General features: G+C 49.1%; 1 protein-coding gene across 12 annotated transcripts in view; it reads left to right on the forward strand.

The window, feature by feature from the left end:
* SHANK2 (SH3 and multiple ankyrin repeat domains 2) overlaps positions 1–19,661 on the forward strand; it is a 992,023-nt gene that overhangs the window by 285,843 nt on the left and 686,519 nt on the right. For all 12 annotated transcript variants that reach the window (XM_068260601.1, XM_068260604.1, XM_068260605.1 and 9 more), the window contains 2 exons: positions 11,066–11,182; positions 17,366–17,443. In XM_068260601.1, the coding sequence (XP_068116702.1) occupies positions 11,066–11,182; positions 17,366–17,443 (195 nt within the window). The remainder of the gene's footprint in view (positions 1–11,065; positions 11,183–17,365; positions 17,444–19,661) is intronic.

Here is a 19,661-nt window from a genome sequence, read left to right on the forward strand (position 1 = left end):
TCATACAACTGCCACAACCTCTGCTTGGAAGTCATGTACCTCCCTCATAGAGCAGCCAATCAAACAACTGCCACAACCTCTGCGTGGAAGTCCTGCACCTACCCCATAGAGCAGCCAATCATACAACTGCCACAACCTCTGCTAGGAAGTCACATACCTCCCCCACAGAGCAGCCAATCATACAACTGCCACAACCTCTGCTTGGAAGTCATGTACCTCCCCCATAGAGCAGCCAATCATACAACTGCCACAACCTCTGCTTGGAAGTCATGTACCTCCCCCATAGAGCAGCCAATCATACAACTGCCACAACCTCTGCTTGGAAGTCATGTACCTCCCCCATAGAGCAGCCAATCATACAACCGCCACAACCTCTGCTTGGAAGTCATGTACCTGACCCCTAGAGCAGCCAATCGTACAACTGCCACAACCTCTGCTTGGAAGTCATGTACCTCCCCCATAGAGCAGCCAATCGTACAACTGCCACAACCTCTGCTAGGAAGTCACGTACCTCCCCCATAGAGCAGCCAATCATACAACTGCCACAACCTCTGCTTGGAAGTCACGTACCTCCCCCATAGAGCAGCCAGTCGTACAACTGCCACAACCTCTGCGTGGAAGTCATGTACCTCCCCCATAGAGCAGCCAATCATACAACTGCCACAACCTCTGCGTGGAAGTCACGTACCTCCCCCTTAGAGCAGCCAATCATACAACTGCCACAACCTCTGCTAGGAAGTCATGTACCTCCCCCATAGAGCAGCCAATCCTACAACTGCCACAACCTCCGCTTGGAAGTCACGTACCTCCCCCTTAGAGCAGCCAATCATACAACTGCCACAACCTCTGCTAGGAAGTCACGTACCTCCCCCATAGAGCAGCCAATCATACAACTGCCACAACCTCTGCTTGTAAGTCATGTACCTCCCCCATAGAGCAGCCAATCATGCAACTGCCACAACCTCTGCTTGGAGGTCATGTACCTGACCCCTAGAGCAGCCAATCGTACAACTGCCACAACCTCCGCTTGGAAGTCATGTACCTCCCCCATAGAGCAGCCAATCCTACAACTGCCACAACCTCTGCTAGGAAGTCATGTACCTCCCTCATAGAGCAGCCAATCATACAACTGCAACAACCTCGGCTAGGAAGTCACATACCTCCCCCATAGAGCAGCCAATCATACAACTGCCACAACCTCTGCTTGTAAGTCATGTACCTCCCCCATAGAGCAGCCAATCATGCAACTGCCACAACCTCTGCTTGGAGGTCATGTACCTGACCCCTAGAGCAGCCAATCGTACAACTGCCACAACCTCCGCTTGGAAGTCATGTACCTCCCCCATAGAGCAGCCAATCCTACAACTGCCGCAACCTCTGCTAGGAAGTCATGTACCTCCCCCATAGAGCAGCCAATCATACAACTGCAACAACCTCGGCTAGGAAGTCATGTACCTCCCCCATAGAGCAGCCAATCATACAACTGCCACAACCTCTGCGTGGAAGTCCTGCACCTCCCCCATAGAGCAGCCAATCAAACAACTGCCACAACCTCTGCGTGGAAGTCCTGCACCTCCCCCGTAGAGCAGCCAATCATACAACTGCCACAACCTCTGCATGGAAGTCATGTACCTCCCCCACAGAACAGCCAATCGTACAACTGCCACAACCTCCGCTTGGAAGTCATGTACCTCCCCCATAGAGCAGCCAATCCTACAACTGCCACAACCTCTGCTAGGAAGTCATGTACCTTCCCCATAGAGCAGCCAATCATACAACTGCCACAACCTCTGCTTGGAAGTCCTGCACCTCCCCCGTAGAGCAGCCAATCATACAACTGCCACAACCTCTGCGTGGAAGTCATGTACCTCCCCCACAGAGCAGCCAATCATACAACTGCCACAACCTCTGCGTGGAAGTCATGTACCTCCCCCACAGAGCAGCCTGTTGATTTTAAACTTCCCCATTAATTTGCAGAAACGTGATATAACACACACAGCACTGTGCAGTGCTCAAAGTGCCGCTTCCTGCTCTCATTGCAGATGGGGCTGCATATGTTTCTGTAGTTATTAAGCTGCTGCTTCTGCCAAGAATAGGGAAGAGACAGCTTGGAGTTTCCATAGTGCAGCCCGTTAACTTGTGAGCTGGTCTCCTTCCATCGCAGTGTGATGTGCGGCGTGGATTCCCTCAGCAAGGTGACACCAGATGCTGCATGAGAAAATTAGGTGTCTGAACTGCAGTGCTGCGATCTAGAGATGGTCTGTTTCCTGACAGGAGGTCCACCTGTAGATCCAGCCTAATCCTTTCCCACCGCTGGCCAGGCCTCACCACCCAGAGAGTGATCAGTGCCGGCATGAGTCATGTGACTGCCAGGACTGCCCAATCGTGCCGAGCAAAGGGAAAGTGTGCCTAGTACAACTTAATGGCTTCATAATGTTATCATGTACTGTATTTATATAGCATTGACATCTCCTGCAGCACTTTACAGAGGACATAGTCACGTCACTGACTGTCCTCAGAGGAACTCACACTCTAATCCTACCATAGTCATAGTCTAATGTCCTACCATATTATTATGTATTTATATAGCACTGACCTCTCCTGCAGCACTTTACAGAGTACATAGTCATGTCACTGACTGTCCTCAGAGGAGCTCACACTCTAATCCTACCATAGCCATAGTCTTATGTCCTACCATATTATTATTATGTATTTATATAGCACTGACATCTTCTGCAGCACATTACAGAGTATATAGTCATGTTACTGACTGTCCTCAGAGGAGCTCACAATCTAATCCTACCATAGTCATAGTCTAATGTCCTACCATATTATTATTATGTATTTATATAGCACTGACATCTTCTGCAGCACATTACAGAATGCATAGTCATGTCACTGACTGTCCTCAGAGGAGCTCACAATCTAATCCTACCATAGTCATAGTCTTATTATTATTTATTGTATTTATAAAGCGCCAACATATTACGCAGCGCTGGACATTAGTTTAGGTTACAGACAATATTTAGGGGTGACATACAGCAATATGACAATACAGGAATACAAGACAGACCAGATCACACAGCACAGTATGAGTACAAGGTAATGCTTAGTCACTGGATGGAGCATGGAGATCACACAGCACAGTATGAGTACCAGGTAATGCTTAGTCACTGGAGGGGAGCATGGAGATCACACAGCACAGTATGAGTACAAGGTAATGCTTAGTCAGTCACTGGAGGGGAGCATGGAGATTAGGCAAGTTAGGCTCACTCAGATGCATAGCATGGGTTCACAGTAATGGAGGCGCATGATCAGGTAGGACACAAAAGGAGGAGGACCTTGCCCAAAGGCTTACAATCTAGAGGGAGAGGTAGGGACACGAAAGTTAGGGGACCAGAGTTCAGCTGTGGGTTTAGAGCACTAGTGAGGGGGGGGGGGTTAGGCCAGAGTGAAAAGGTGAGTTTTGAGGGCCTTCTTAAAGATGTTGAAGGAGGGGGCTGCCCTAATGGGTGGAGGTAGGGAGTTTCATAGTGTTGGAGCAGTTCTTGAAGCAGTCCTGGAGGCGTGCATGGGACTGGGTGATGCGGGGGGGCGGTTAGGCAAAGTTCATTGGATGAGCGGAGTGAGCGGCTAGGTGTGTACCTCCGAGTAAGATCGGAAATGTGTTGGACAGGTTTTGTGGACAGATTTGTAGGTCAGACACAGTATCTTGAATCTGATTCTGGAATGGATAGGAAGCCAGTGGAGGGATTCAAGGAGGGGATCCGCCATGGTGGAGCGATGGGAGCAGTGGATAATTCTGGCTGCCGCATTCATGATGGACTGCAGTGGGGCTGGTCGGGTCATAGGGAGACCAGACAGAAGGGCATTGCAGTAGTCAAGGTGGGAAATGATGAGGGCATGGATGAGGAGTTTGGTGGTGACAGAGGTCAGGAAAGGACGAATCTTACAGATGTTACGAAGGTGGAAGTTGCAGGACTTTGTCGGGTTTTGGGTGTGGGGAGTGAAGGAGAGTGCGGAGTCCAGGGTGACACCCAGACAGCGGGCTTGAGCGGTAGGGCGAATGGTAGTGTAGTTAACAGTGACATGCACATCTGGGAGGGTCAGGGATGGCCGGAGTGGGAAGATCATACATTCCGTTTGGTCTAATGTCCTACCATATTATTATTATGTATTTATATAACACTGACATCTTCTGCAGCACATTGCAGAGTACATAGTCATGTCACTGACTGTCCTCAGAGGAGCTCACAATCTAATCCTACCATAGTCATAGTCTAATGTCCTACCATATTATTATTATTATTATTATTATTATTATGTATGTACCTGTGATAGTAATTTAGGGTAAACGCTCCTGTGGGTTCACTTCCTGTGACTTTTATTAGCGGAAAGGTTTTGAAATTGTTGGGTCCAGTCCTTTGGGTGACCGTAGATCACTCCACATATGGTCAGATTGACCTGTAGATAGATCCCTCTCTGCTGTAATCTGATCAGAGGTATCTATTGCCGGCGAGCCGCTCCCCAAGTGTATATGCGATCCTCCGTCCTCAGTGCTACATGCTCACCTCTCCACCGGCGTGACTCCTGGCCTCCTCCTGTGTTCACTAGTGGACCTCCTGACCTTCTCCTGTGTTCACCAGTGGACCTCCTGACCTTCTCCTGTGTTCACCAGTGGACTGTCTGGCCTCCTCCTGTGTTCACCAGTGGACCTCCTGACCACCTCCTGTGTTCACCAGTGGACCTCCGGGCCTCTTCCTGTGTTCACCAGTGGACCTCCTGGCCGCCTCCTGTGTTCACCAGTGGACCTCCTGACCTCCTCCTATGCTCACAGCGGACCTCCGGGCCTCCTCCTGTGTTCACCAGTGGACCTCTTGGCCTTCTCCTGTGTTCACCAGTGGATCTCATGGCCTTCTCCTGCGTTCACCAGTGGACCTCCGGGCCTCTTCCTGTGTTCACCAGTGGACCTCCTGGCCTTCTCCTTTGTTCACCAGTGGACCTCTTGGCCTTCTCCTGTGTTCACCAGTGGACCTATTGGCCTTCTGTGTTCACCAGTGGACCTTTTGGCCTCCTCCTGGGTTCACCAGTGGACCTCCTGGCCTCCTCCTGTGTTCACCAGTGGACCTCCTGGCCTCCTCCTGTGTTCACCAGTGGACCTCCTGGCCTCCTCCTGTGTTCACCAGTGGACCTCCTGGCCTCCTCCTGTGTTCACCAGTGGACCTTTTTGCCTTCTCCTGTGTTCACCAGTGGACCTCTGTGTTCACCAGTGGACCTCCTGGCCTCCTCTTGTGTTCACCAGTGGACCGTCTGGCCTCCTCCTGTGTTCACCAGTGGACCTCCTGGCCTCCTCCTGTGTTCACCAGTGGACCTCCTGGCCTCCTCCTATGCTCACCAGTGGACCTCAGTCCTGGCCTCCTCCTTTGTTCACCAGGATTGCAGCTTGATCGACCTTTCTGGTTTGATCACTTTATCCAATTGAGCCACTATATTGAGCAACATATGTAGGTTCTATATCTATGTCTGTAATCTTTTACCCAGCAGCACTCATTGACCCAGGAAGGGACAACACTGCTCAGGTGCTGGTCATTAGTGTACCGCTTCTCTTCACAGTCCTTTCAGCGCTGGTCTTCTGACCTGAGTATAGTCGCTGTACTGTGCTGTGCTGTGTTAGCTGGGCTGTCTACAGTCTTCCTTATCACAACTGAAAACTGATCATGCTTATTTTGCAAGGCAAAGAACCCTACCCCCACCTCACGTTTTGTACACGGCCTCTGTGATGTGCGGTTTGCCTGAGGATCGGATCCTCTTTGAGCGGAGAGATCAGCTGTATGAAAGGCTCTTGTGCGGTGGTCTGACCTGCTGTGGCATTCATAATGAATTGCTGAAGCACTTAGAAAGGGACTGTCAGCTCTCCTTCCCCCAGCAGGGAAGTTATATCCTTCCGTAACATTCGCTGCCTTCATGAAACATTCATTGTGGAGTCTGAGAAGTGTTACCTGCCGGAGTCGGAGAGGCAGACGGTCCCTGGGCTCAGCTAGCTTTACTTTGTAAATGATGAATTACAGGTCTTGCTGACAAAGCCTGTCTCTGGTTCCCCCACTCTATATGAAGGCGCTGGCAGCCTCTGCTGGTGCAAATATCTCATAGCAGCGCTCTCTCATCAGTCCTCCTCCTCTGCTGGTGCAAATATCTTATAGCAGCGCTCTCTCATCAGTCCTCCTCCTCTGCTGGTGCAAATATCTTATAGCAGCGCTCTCTCGTCAGTCCTCCTCCTCTGCTGGTGCAAATATCTTATAGCAGCGCTCTCTCATCAGTCCTCCTCCTCTGCTGGTGCAGATATCTCATAGCAGCGCTCTCTCGTCAGTCCTCCTCCTCTGCTGGTGCAAATATCTCATAGCAGCGCTCTCTCATCAGTCCTCCTCCTCTGCTGGTGCAGATATCTCATAGCAGCGCTCTCTCATCAGTCCTCCTCCTCTGCTGGTGCAAATATCTCATAGCAGCGCTCTCTCATCAGTCCTCCTCCTCTGCTGGTGCAGATATCTCATAGCAGCACTCTCTCATCAGTCCTCCTCCTCTGCTGGTGCAAATATCTCATAGCAGCGCTCCCTCATCAGTCCTCCTCTGCTGGTGCAAATATCTCATAGCAGCGCTCTCAGCAGTCCTCCTCCTCTGCTGGTGCAAATATCTCATAGCAGCGCTCTCATCAGTCCTCCTCCTCTGCTGGTGCAGATATCTCATAGCAGCGCTCTCTCATCAGTCCTCCTCCTCTGCTGGTGCAGATATCTCATAGCAACGCTCTCAGCAGTCCTCCTCCTCTGCTGGTGCAAATATCTCATAGCAGCGCTCTCATCAGTCCTCCTCCTCTGCTGGTGCAAATATCTCATAGCAGCTCTCTCATCAGTCCTCCTCCTCTGCTGGTGCAGATATCTCATAGCAGCGCTCTCTCATCAGTCCTCCTCCTCTGCTGGTGCAGATATCTCATAGCAGCGCTCTCTCATCAGTCCTCCTCCTCTGCTGGTGCAAATATCTCATAGCAGCGCTCTCTCATCAGTCCTCCTTCTCTGCTGGTGCAAATATCTCATAGCAGCGCTCTCTCATCAGTCCTCCTCCTCTGCTGGTGCAAATATCTCATAGCAGCGCTCTCTCATCAGTCCTCCTCCTCTGCTGGTGCAGATATCTCATAGCAGCGCCCTCTTATCAGTCGTCCTCCTCTGCTGGTGCAAATATCTCATAGCAGCGCTCTCATCAGTCCTCCTCCTCTGCTGGTGCAGATATCTCATAGCAGCGCTCTCATCAGTCGTCCTCCTCTGCTGGTGCAAATATCTCATAGCAGCTCTCTCATCAGTCCTCCTCCTCTGCTGGTGCAAATATCGCATAGCAGCGCTCTCTCATCAGTCGTCCTCCTCTGCTGGTGCAAATATCTCATAGCAGCGCTCTCTCATCAGTCCTCCTCCTCTGCTGGTGCAAATATCTCATTGCAGCGCTCTCTCATGAGTCCTCCTCCTCTGCTGGTACAGATATCTCATAGCAGCACTCTCTCATCAGTCCTCCTGCTGGTGCAGATATCTCATAGCAGCGCTCTCTCATCAGTCCTCCTCCTCTGCTGGTGCAGATATCTCATAGCAGCGCTTTCTCATCAGTCCTCCTCCTCCTCTGCTGGTGCAGATATCTCATAGCAGCGCTTTCTCATCAGTCCTCCTCCTCTGCTGGTGCAGATATCTCATAGCAGCGCTCTCTCATCAGTCCTCCTCCTCTGCTGGTGCAGATATCTCATAGCAGCGCTCTCTCATCAGTCCTCCTCCTCTGCTGGTGCAGATATCTCATAGCAGCGCTTTCTCATCAGTCCTCCTCCTCTGCTGGTACAGATATCTCATAGCAGCGCTCTCTCATCAGTCCTCCTCCTCTGCTGGTGCAGATATCTCATAGCAGCGCTTTCTCATCAGTCCTCCTCCTCTGCTGGTACAGATATCTCATAGCAGCGCTCTCTCATCAGTCCTCCTCCTCTGCTGGTGCAGATATCTCATAGCAGCGCTCTCTCATCAGTCCTCCTCCTCTGCTGGTGCAGATATCTCATAGCAGCGCCCTCTCATCAGTCCTCCTCCTCTGCTGGTGCAGATATCTCATAGCACCAGACCGTTTCCTTGTGGCTCAGTCTGCTGCCTTTGCTAAGTTGGGTACACAGGGTACTGATCCAATGACTTCTGACCTGTCAGACTGGATCGCGATCAATAATGCGATCGTTTTTGGGTAGTTATCAATGGAAAGTTGATTGCTTTATGGGCAGCACGGTGGCGTAGTGGTTAGCGTTCTCGCCTTGCATCGCTGGGTCCCTGGTTCATATCCCAGCCAGGGCACTGTCTACAAGGAGCTTGTATGTGTCTGTGTGGGTTTCCTCCGGGCACTCCGGTTTCCTCCCACATCCCAAAACCTACAGATAAGTTAATTGGCTTCCCTCTAAATTGGCCCTAGACTAGGATACATACACTTCTAATCAAATCAACCGTTCATCTGATGGAAGATTGTATCATGTATTCCAGGCATTCGTCGGGCACTTCTGAAATTTACAAGGAATCTTTCACACTTTTCTTGTTGACACTCACAGGATGCCAATAATTTCCTGAACTTACAGTGCGAACGCGTTGGGTTCCGTTCGATGGAATTCCACATTCCCTCCATGGAGAGGCGCAAATTCAGGTGTTATGGGGCTGAGCCCACCATACGCCACCCATGTCTGATATATTAGTCTTGCCTGGAATACCCCTCATAGAGGCACGTAACCTCCGCGGCGTTCAGTTTCCCCAGGATTTCTGTGCAAAAAGTGATTCAATTAATTTTCATAACTTTTTTTTCCCCCTGTAACTTGCCAAAATGTGTCAAGCAAGGGTCTAGTATACAGTGCAGGAGAGTATTGACGTGTATGCATGTCAGTACTGCTCACAGGATGTTTTGAATGGACGTGTATTACCGTCAATACCGCTAGGGAGAGGCCCTGTAGTGACATATAGCAGAATGCAGTAAAGAGGCCCTGTAGTGACATATAGCAGAATGCAGTAAAGAGGCCCTGTAGTGACATATAGCAGAATGCAGTAAAGAGGCTCTGTAGTGACATATAGCAGAATGCAGTAAAGAGGCCCTGTAGTGACATATAGCAGAATGCAGTAAAGAGGCCCTGTAGTGACATATAGCAGAATGCAGTAAAGAGGCTCTGTAGTGACATATAGCAGAATGCAGTAAAGAGGCCCTGTAGTGACATATAGCAGAATGCAGTAAAGAGGCCCTGTAGTGACATATAGCAGAATGCAGTAAAGAGGCTCTGTAGTGACATATAGCAGAATGCAGTAAAGAGGCCCTGTAGTGACATATAGCAGAATGCAGTAAAGAGGCCCTGTAGTGACATATAGCAGAATGCAGTAAAGAGGCCCTGTAGTGACATATAGTAGACTGCAGTAAAGAGACCATGTAGTGACATATCGCACCGTGCAGTAAAGAGACCCTGTAGTGACATATAGTAGACTGCAGTAAAGAGGCCCTGTAGTGACATATAATAGAATGCAGTAAATTATTCAGGATGACCACTTTTTTCAGTAATTTTCCTGGTTTCAGTGCGTGTATGAAAAAAGGGCACCAGGAAAAAAGGGCCCGGCTGGATAACAAAATGGTGCCGGTGGATAACAAAATCGTAATAATGATAAATATCGTTCTCAAACTTGGTTAACGATAAATACAGTTTTGAAAACTGACGGGAAACAATACCAAAAAGGTATTGACGTTAAAAATAGTTACATAATTCAACAATACAGCTTAACCTAACCCTACTGTCACACAGAACCCTCCCCTGGTGGGGACTAACCCTAACCACTCCCCTGGTGGCGCCTAACCCTAGCCACTCCCCTGGTGGTGCCTAAACCTAACCACTCCCCTGGTGGCGCCTAACCCTAGCCACTCCCCTGGTGGTGCCTAAAACTAACCACTCCTCTGGTGACCCCTATCCCTAATCACCCCCCGGTGGTGCCTAACCCTAACCACCACCCCGGTGGTGCCAAACCCTAACTGCCCTGGTGGTGCTTAATCCTAACCACCCCCCTGGTGGTTCCTAACACTAACCACCCCTTGGTGATGCCTAACTCTAACTCCCTCCGTGGTGCCTAACCCTAGCCACCCCCCTGGTGGTGCCTAACCCTAACCACCACCCACTGTTGTTGTCTATAACTAATCGCTACCTGGGTGGTGCCTAACCCTAACCACCCTTCCTGGTGGTGTCTAAACCTAACCACTCCCCTGGTGGTGCCTAACCCTAACCACCCCCCCCCCCCCCTGGTGGTTCCTAACCCTAACTCCCCCTTCCCCGCTGGGGCCTAACTCTAACCACCCCTCCTGGTGGTTCCTAACCCTAACCACTCCCTCTGCAGAAACACCCTTTTACACATAGAAACGATAATATGCTATGTAAAATCTGTACATACAAACAAAATAATGACAAAAACTATAATGTTGCGAGCTTCTAAAACGATAACATATTTCAAAAACGTTACTGTTCCAATGTTGTTAACGATATTAATCAGGCGCCCTTTTTTCCGCTTTTTTCGCTGTAATAGCATTAGAGTCTATGGCGGCGCCCTCTTCATCCACCAGCCACCGGCGCCCTTTTTTCCTGCTACCGTTTCAGCATCAAAAACACTGAATAACTATAAGTATACATTTCTGTATATAGGTATGTGGCCACACCCTCCCAGTGATGTCACAGCCTATGCTGTTTATTATGCAGAATTCTCTCTAAGACCCTGCAACCCCCCCCCCCCCCCCCTTCCCAAGCATTCTGGGAGAGCAGACATTTCCCACAGAGATCACCTGGCAGGACTAATGTTGTTGCCTCCTGTGATAACAATCAGGGAGACAAAATTTCAATAACGGTCAAACACTGACTGAAAATAAGCTTTCCTATTATTTCTATGTTATTTTGACTATAGTTCTTTTCTGATATATGCTTTTTTGGAGGGTGGGGAGGGGGTAATACTGTTTTTGTATAAAATAAGTTCTGACTGATTTACGTTCTCTCCCACAGGCCTGCCGCAATGGTTACTATCAGCATTTGGAGCACCTGCTGTTTTATGGCGCTAACATGGGGGCTCAGAATGCTTCGGGCAACTCGGCTCTGCACATCTGTGCCCTCTACAACCAGGTGGGTGTATTGCAGCTGCTACATTCCATGCCTTGTGCTTGTAAGAGCGCCAGTATCTGATGGAGGAGGAGGAGCTTGATGACTAGAGGCGGTAATGAGAGGATAATGCCTCCAGCTTGCATGACAGTTCAGTGCCTATCGCATATAGCTTGGAACTGGGTGGAGATAAATGTACAGGCGGCCCCCTATTTACAGACTGACTATGTTCCAGGAGATTGTTTTATGCTTTGAGTCCTATGTTAACCACTTCCCTACCACAGGTAGTTTCCCCTTAAATACCGGAGCACTTTTCACAATTTACGCTCCTCCCATTCATTCACCAATATATTTATCACTACTTCTCACACAGGAATGACCTGTATAAATTTACAATGTATGTATTTGTAGTAAACTTCTGATATAGTAAATCACTGGGTTTTTTTCGCTACAGATTAGGCTTTCTGCAGATGGTACTTTTTGCTAAGAATTATTTTATTTAAATGCATTTTAAAAGGAGTAAGAAGAAAAAAAAAATCATTATTTCTTAGTATTCAACCTTTATAGATTTAAAATAAAATGCGCTACTATAGATAAAACTCACACATTTAATTTGCCCATTTGTCCTATGTTATTAGTAGTAAAAATGTTTCTGTACTGTGTTAGCCAAACAATTTATGTAGGTAGAAAAAAACAAAGTCTTGTAAAAGTAATACCTTTTAATGGCTAACTGTATAAATAATTAAACTTATCAGTTAGCCAATAAACGGTATTACTTTTACAATACTTGGTTTTTTTCTCCTATGTTATTACAAAGTTTAAATTGTGTCCCTAGTACAATGTATTCTGGCAATATTTTTGGGGGGAACTAAAGGTGTATTTTTTCTTTTTTATGTTTACATACACTATATCAATGATTACAAGCCCTTAATTGCGAAAATAATAGTTATCTACCCTAACGAAATATAGATATTAAAAAATCCGAGTTCCTAAAGTAACTTTAAAGAGGAACTGTCACGAAAATCTTAAAATTTAAAACACAAAGTACATTTCTCCCAGAGTAAAATGAGCCATAAATGACTTTTCTCCTATGTTGCTGTCACTTACAGTAGGCAGTAGAAACCTGACATTACCGACAGGTTTTGGGCTAGTCTATCTCTCCATGGGGGATTCTCAGCATGGCCTTTATTCTTTATAAAGACATCCCCTGAAAAAGATTTATATAAAGATGCTGGCCAGCCTCCCAGCTCACCGTATACTTTTTGGCAGTTGGACGGAGCAACTGTCATTCGCCAAGTGCATTTTAAAAATAAGGAAATCTCTGTGAACCCCCCATGAGGAGATGGGCTAGTCCAAAAACAGTCGGCTCTGTTAGATTTCCACTACCTACTATAAGTGGCAGCAACATAGGAGAAAAGTCATTTATGGCTCATTTTACTCTGGAAGAAACGCACTTCTTAATTGTATGTGTTTACATAAGTTTAAAATTTTAAGATTTTTGTGACAGAGGTCCTTCAAGTATTTTTTTTCTGATCACTTCTATGTAAATTGATCACAAAAATGACTAGAAATCCGATCAGATCTGTTGGAAATTATCTATTCGAGCCATCTAACTGACGGGAAATTGCATGGTGTGTACCGGACTTAAGCGGTGTACCCTGTAGGATGCCAGTCTCTGAACAGAGCCGGCGCTTCCATAGAGGCAAAGGGGGCAACTGCCCCAAGGCCCCCGCATCCATAGGGGCCCCAAGTGTCCCCCTTTGCCTCAAATCATTTGGCTGCTGGGCTGCCAGATACCTCTGTGCGCTCCCCCGCAGCTGCCGCCGGCGAGATCCCCCCCCTTCCCCGCATGTTGTCCCCCCGCAGTGTAATAAAGGCAGTGGCAGACAGACACACTCACCTCCCGACCGATCCAGGTGGTGCATCTCCCGTCTGTCTACCCTGTACTGATTGTCTTGCACTTCCTGCTAATCCGTTTGGGCTCTAGTGTCTGAGTGGGGAAGCAGGAAGTGAAGGACAAGCACTACAAGGGAGACAGACGGGAGCTGCACCGCCTGGATCGGTCGGGAGGTGAGTGTGTCTGTCTGCCACTGCCTTTATTACACTGTGGGGGTGGGGGGGTTGTGCTGGTGGGTATTGGTGTCGGGGCCCCAGATTACTTTACCCTGGGGCCCCATTTTCATAGCTCCCAACTGTCCCTCTTTCGGAGGAACAGTCCCTCTTTGGGAGCCCTGTCCCTCTGTCCCTCTTTCCTCCTCATTTGTCCCTCTTTCTATGTAAATATATATATTTCTCTACTAAAAAATGTGTTTGACTCTAATCTTTATTCCCATCCTTTAAATTTATATATTACTGATTATAAAATGTGAATATGAAGGAAAATGCACCAGGATAGAAAGGACCAGTGTGGTTTGAATTATAAAACAACATTTTTTTTCTTATTAAATCTTTACCGTATGCGTGATTAGGGGTGTGCCGGGGGCGTGATTAGGGGTGTGGCTTAAGTGTCCCTCTTTCTCATCTCAAAAAGTTGGGAGGTATGCATTTTAGCTAGATCCGGCCCCGTCTCTGAATATTACGCTTCTCTTTGTTCACCTAACATGTAAAATGAACATTTATCGCCGTAGTTGTGGGTAGCCTGATTCTTTCAGCTGATCTCAGAGCTAGAAATAAAGAGGACACAAAATATCTTACCAGAAAACGCAGATGGAATGTATAGCACTACAAGCCCCAGCAATCGTAGTTCCAATTCTAGTAAAAAGCTGTGCGTGGGAAGATTTGACTTCTCTAATCAGATTGGGATCAGAGAAGGATCGAGCTGTCAGGCACATTGGGTGGAAATTTACATTCTGACATTTACCATATGGCAACATCTTTAGTCCTGCCAGGTGCTGCTCTGCGGAATGTTTGATTCTGAGAATTCTGAAGCCAGTGAAAAGAAAGCCTGGACTCCCAGAGTGCTCTAGGAGGAGAATTCCACATAGCTAAACAGCCTAGGCTGTGACATCACTGGTAAGGCGGGGCTACATACAGCAATATACAGCAATATATAAACATAGGAAGTATTTCTGATGCTGAAAAGGAAAGTAACTATGCTGAATAATTTCCTGCATCTACTAAATGCCACTACAGGTTGTTTTTATGTAATAAAGCCATCCCGAGTTGAAAGCACACTTTATGTAATGAAATATCCGTATTCTGAAGCTGGTGCGGCCGACCGGCAGGTGCTGAACGCAGATGTGGAAGCTGAACATTGTAGTGAAGACAAAACAAAGACAAATGTTCTGCTGTCAGGATGACATGTGGCAGAGTCATCCCAGTGATGGGAGAACAGTAACCACCAGCTGTGCCAAGCCGACACACAGTAATCCAGCACAGGGTGAGGAGGAAATGTCCGCCCATCCGGGGAGCACATGGCAGAGCGACGGCATCGATCACTCTGCAGAGACTGTCAGGATGTACAGTTACCTGACGCCGGGAATAAACCGCGTCCGTGCGTCTCGCTGCCTGCTGGGGGAGGAGAGAACTGTACATATTACCTAAAGCTTGTGTACAAATCACAGAGCAACTCGCAAACACACACAGACCGGCCTTCTCCATCCACACGTCAATCTATCGTGTATGGGGGTCATCAGGGGATACCCTAAGACAAGCACAGGGACAACGGCAGCCGAGATGTTGGAGTAATGGTGAATCAATTGAAGAAAATGATTATTATTATCCTACATAATGAAATGCAATTGTCTCTGCGTCCCATGTCCCTGTGCGCGTGTGTTTTCGTAGTGCGCATGTGCAGGGAGGGACGCAGAGACACTGAACGGGAGGACAGAGCCAGAAGGGCGAGCGTGTGTGTGGGGGTGTGCACGGCGCACACATGCGCACTGAAATTCGCGGTGACAGACCTAGCCCGTAAATTGATTTATAAAGCGCCAACATATTCCGTGGCGCTGTACAAAGTAAGAAACAAACATGGGGAACATAATAATACAGACAATGGTAAGCACCAAATATACAAGATACAGAGTTGGTAATCACAGTGACAAAAGTGACATGATGAATAAAATGTGTAACTAATTCCAAGACACAAAAGAGGAGAGAGCCCTGCCCTTGTCAGCTTACAATGTAAAGGAATAGGGGGGGGGGGGACAAGAGGTGGGGTAGTGTACAATAAACTACCTAGAGGTAGTGTGTTTTAGGTTATCTAGTAGTAGTGCAACTTGGCCTGAGGACATAGGGGGACTGGCTTAAGGAAGAGGGTATGCTTGACGTGTGAGAGGTCGGAGAGTGACGGATGTGGTACTCACACAATCTGGTTGCTGTAAGGCAGCCAACTATTAGGCAGCTGGAGATAATAAGCCCGTCTCCGCTCGGGTAATCGCTGGATCTTGTTAGAATGGTCACTTCCTTGGGAAGAAAAGGGACTCCAGCTGAAGCCAAAGGGCCACAACTCCCAGCGGCCGTTGTATACCACAACAAAGGGGGGAAACAGGTGGCCTGATCAAGATAAAACTATGTTAAAGAGAACCCGAGATGTGTTTAAAGAATGTTATCTGCATACAGAGGCTGGATCTGCCTATACAGCCCAGCCTCTGTTGCTATCCCAAACCCCACTAAGGTCCCCCTGCACTCTGCAATCCCTCATAAATCACAGCCGTGCTGTGAGGCTGTGTTTACATCTGTAGTGTCAGTCTCAGCTGCTCCCCCGCCTCCTGCATAGCTCCGATCCCTGCCCCCGTCCCTTCACTCCAATCAGCAGGGAGGGAAGGGATGCAGGCGGGGACTGGAGTTCTGCAGGAGGCGGGGAGAGCAGCAGACTGACACTATAGAGATAAACACAGCCAGCTCTGACAAGCTGTTTGTCAGCAACGTGGCTGTGATTTATGAGGGATTGCAGAGTGCAGGGGGACCTTAGGGGGGTTTGGGATAGCAACAGAGGCTGGGCTGTATAGGCAGATCCAGCCTCTGTATGCAGATAATATTCTTCAAACCCACCTCGGGTTCTCTTTAATGCCAATAAAAATAGGAATAGGTGGCTAACCTCAGAAGATATCACTATAACTATAACGGTGTACAAACTTTACTAGACAAAGGCAACGCGTTTCGTGCACACAACCCACTTTATCAGGCCAAGTATTTGTGCCAAAAGCAATAATGTAGCCCAGCTTGGAGCACCTCTTATGAGAGAGATAGATTTGTATGGCTGTCTCACTGACCCGAAGCGATCCTATTTACTAACTGAAAATATGCACAGATCCTGGGCGGCGGCTTAGTAGTTGTGGGCGGTGGCTTAGTGCAGCGGGTGTAGTCTGTGCTAATCGCTGGACCAGGGCATAGTTACATATGTAACAGTTTTTTACAAAAAAAAAATTGTCCATCAGGTTCAACCAGGCTATATAAAAAAACAAATAAGAAAATGCACAACACTTTCCTGCACCTGCACATATGCCTGAACCACCAGTCTCCCCCTCGTAACAGAGTTCTGTCATTAGTACCTCATGATAGTCATATGGTCAGTCTTGTCCATGCACAAGTGGAAGTACTGTTAACATTTATTCCCTTTCCTCCCCTATTGGTATTTATAATTATGTGTGTATTTCAGTTCTTTAGAAAAAAAAAAAAAAATAGTAAGGCATCTTTTCCTTTATTTATGTATTTAGCCACTCCCTCTGTGACCTGCTGCCAAGGCAAGGTAGCAGGTGCAGTGCTAGTCATGCTGGGAGCTGATAAGATTACTTACCCCCTCCCCAAGACATGCTGCAAGGTAGCAGGTGCTTTGCTAGTCATGCAGGGAGATAAGCCTCCCTCTCTGCAGAAGCTCCATAGCCACTCCCCCTGTGACATGCTGCAAGGTAGCAGGTGCAGTGCTAGTCATGCTGGGAGCTGATAAGTCTCTCTCTCTCTCTCTCTGAAAGTATAGGAAGGAGGGAGGTTCCAGAGGGAGATGCACATGACTCATGTAGCCTGGACAGCTCACAGTGGTATTCATGTACCCCCCATAATATGTGATGCCAGATATCTGGCATCACATGACCCACACACCAGATCAGCATTGTAACTGTGAGTCTAACTCTGATAGTAAAGACTTAGGTGTGGTGTCTGATTTTCATAATATATATTACAGTACAGATTCGTAAATAACACAGTCTTTAGAGTACTTAGTTTTGTATCTTCTCTATTAAAACCATGTTTCTCTGCTTTGGTAAACAGGACAGCTGTACACGAGTGTTATTGTTCAGAGGAGCGAACAAGGAGATAAAGAACTACAACAGCCAGACCCCATTCCAGGTAAGGAGACGCCATATTCCTGGTCACTATGGCTTGCATAGAAATATACTGAATTTTTTTGTTTTTTCCTATGTAACAAAATCCACCCGTTACAAATGATTGAGCTGAGAAGTTCTATACGCCTTGCGTCCTATGGGAGTAAAGTACTTTAAAAATGTTGTTTCAGTGCTTATATGCTGCCAACCTGGAGCTCTAGTGGCAAAAGTTAGATTACTGATCAAACAGCACAAAGATAGGAGATTTGCCATGTCTTTCTTTAAAATTGAGCTTTAAGCTATCTGAATTTGCAGTTTAAACCAGTAGTCACATGGTCTATGCACCCTGGCCATCAGCTGCCATGTTTTCATGTGGGGGAGACATCACATCCCTATTTCAGTCCTACCTTCATACTGTGCGGTGTGATTGGTGCAGTAGGTAGGTTTAGGCTGTGTGGTTAGGCATCTCTAGAAATGCAGCTCTGCCGCATGGCATGGGAACGCGCTGACAGCTCTGCCGCATGGCATGGGAACTCGCTGACAGCTCTGCTGCATGGCATGGGAACGCGCTGACAGCTCTGCCGCATGACATGGGAACGCGCTGACAGCTCTGCCGCATGGCATGGGAACACCCTGACAGCTCTGCCGCATGGCATGGGAACACGCTGACAGCTCTGCCGCATGGCATGGGAACACCCTGACAGCTCTGCCGCATGGCATGGGAACGCACTGACAGCTCTGCCGCATGGCATGGGAACTCGCTGACAGCTCTGCCGCATGGCATGGGAACCCCCTGACAGCACTGCCGCATGGCATGGGAACACCCTGACAGCTCTGCCGCATGGCATGGGAACACCCTGACAGCTCTGCCGCATGGCATGGGAACGCGCTGACAGCTCTGCCGCATGGCATGGGAACACCCTGACAGCTCTGCCGCATGGCATGGGAACGCGCTGACAGCTCTGCCGCATGGCATGGGAACGCACTGACAGCACTGCCGCATGGCATGGGAACACCCTGACAGCTCTGCCGCATGGCATGGGAACACCCTGACAGCTCTGCCGCATGGCATGGGAACTCGCTGACAGCTCTGCCGCATGGCATGGGAACGCGCTGACAGTTCTGCCGCATGGCATGGGAACTCGCTGACAGCTCTGCCGCATGGCATGGGAACTCGCTGACAGCTCTGCCGCATGGCATGGGAACTCGCTGACAGCTCTGCTGCATGGCATGGGAACTCGCTGACAGCTCTGCCGCATGGCACGGGAACGCCCTGACAGCTCTGCCGCATGGCATGGGAACGCGCTGACAGCTCTGCCGCATGGCATGGGAACACCCTGACAGCTCTGCCGCATGGTATGGGAACGCGCTGACAGCTCTGCCGCATGGCACGGGAACACCCTGACAGCTCTGCCGCATGGCATGGGAACGCGCTGACAGCTCTGCCGCATGGCATGGGAACGTGCTGACAGCTCTGCCGCATGGCATGGGAACGCGCTGACAGCTCTGCCGCATGGCATGGAAACGCGCTGACAGCTCTGCCGCATGGCATGGGAACTCGCTGACAGCTCTGCCGCATGGCATGGGAACTCGCTGACAGCTCTGCCGCATGGCATGGGAACTCGCTGACAGCTCTGCCGCATGGCATGGGAACTCGCTGACAGCTCTGCCGCATGGCATGGGAACACGCTGACAGCTCTGCCGCATGGCATGGGAACACCCTGACAGCTCTGCCGCATGGCATGGGAACGCACTGACAGTTCTGCCGCATGGCATGGGAACGCGCTGACAGCTCTGCCGCATGGCATGGGAACTCGCTGACAGCTCTGCCGCATGGCATGGGAACACCCTGACAGCTCTGCCGCATGGCATGGGAACACCCTGACAGCTCTGCCGCATGGCATGGGAACTCGCTGACAGCTCTGCCGCATGGCATGGGAACGCGCTGACAGCTCTGCCGCATGGCATGGGAACGCGCTGACAGCTCTGCCGCATGGCATGGGAACACCCTGACAGCACTGCCGCATGGCATGGGAACACCCTGACAGCTCTGCCGCATGGCATGGGAACACGCTGACAGCTCTGCCGCATGGCATGGGAACACCCTGACAGCTCTGCCGCATGGCATGGGAACTCGCTGACAGCTCTGCCGCATGGCATGGGAACGCGCTGACAGCTCTGCCGCATGGCATGGGAACTCGCTGACAGCTCTGCCGCATGCCATGGGAACGCACTGACAGCTC

This window comes from Hyperolius riggenbachi, chromosome 11 (assembly GCF_040937935.1).
Source record: "Hyperolius riggenbachi isolate aHypRig1 chromosome 11, aHypRig1.pri, whole genome shotgun sequence".
NCBI classification, from domain to species: domain Eukaryota; kingdom Metazoa; phylum Chordata; class Amphibia; order Anura; family Hyperoliidae; genus Hyperolius; species Hyperolius riggenbachi.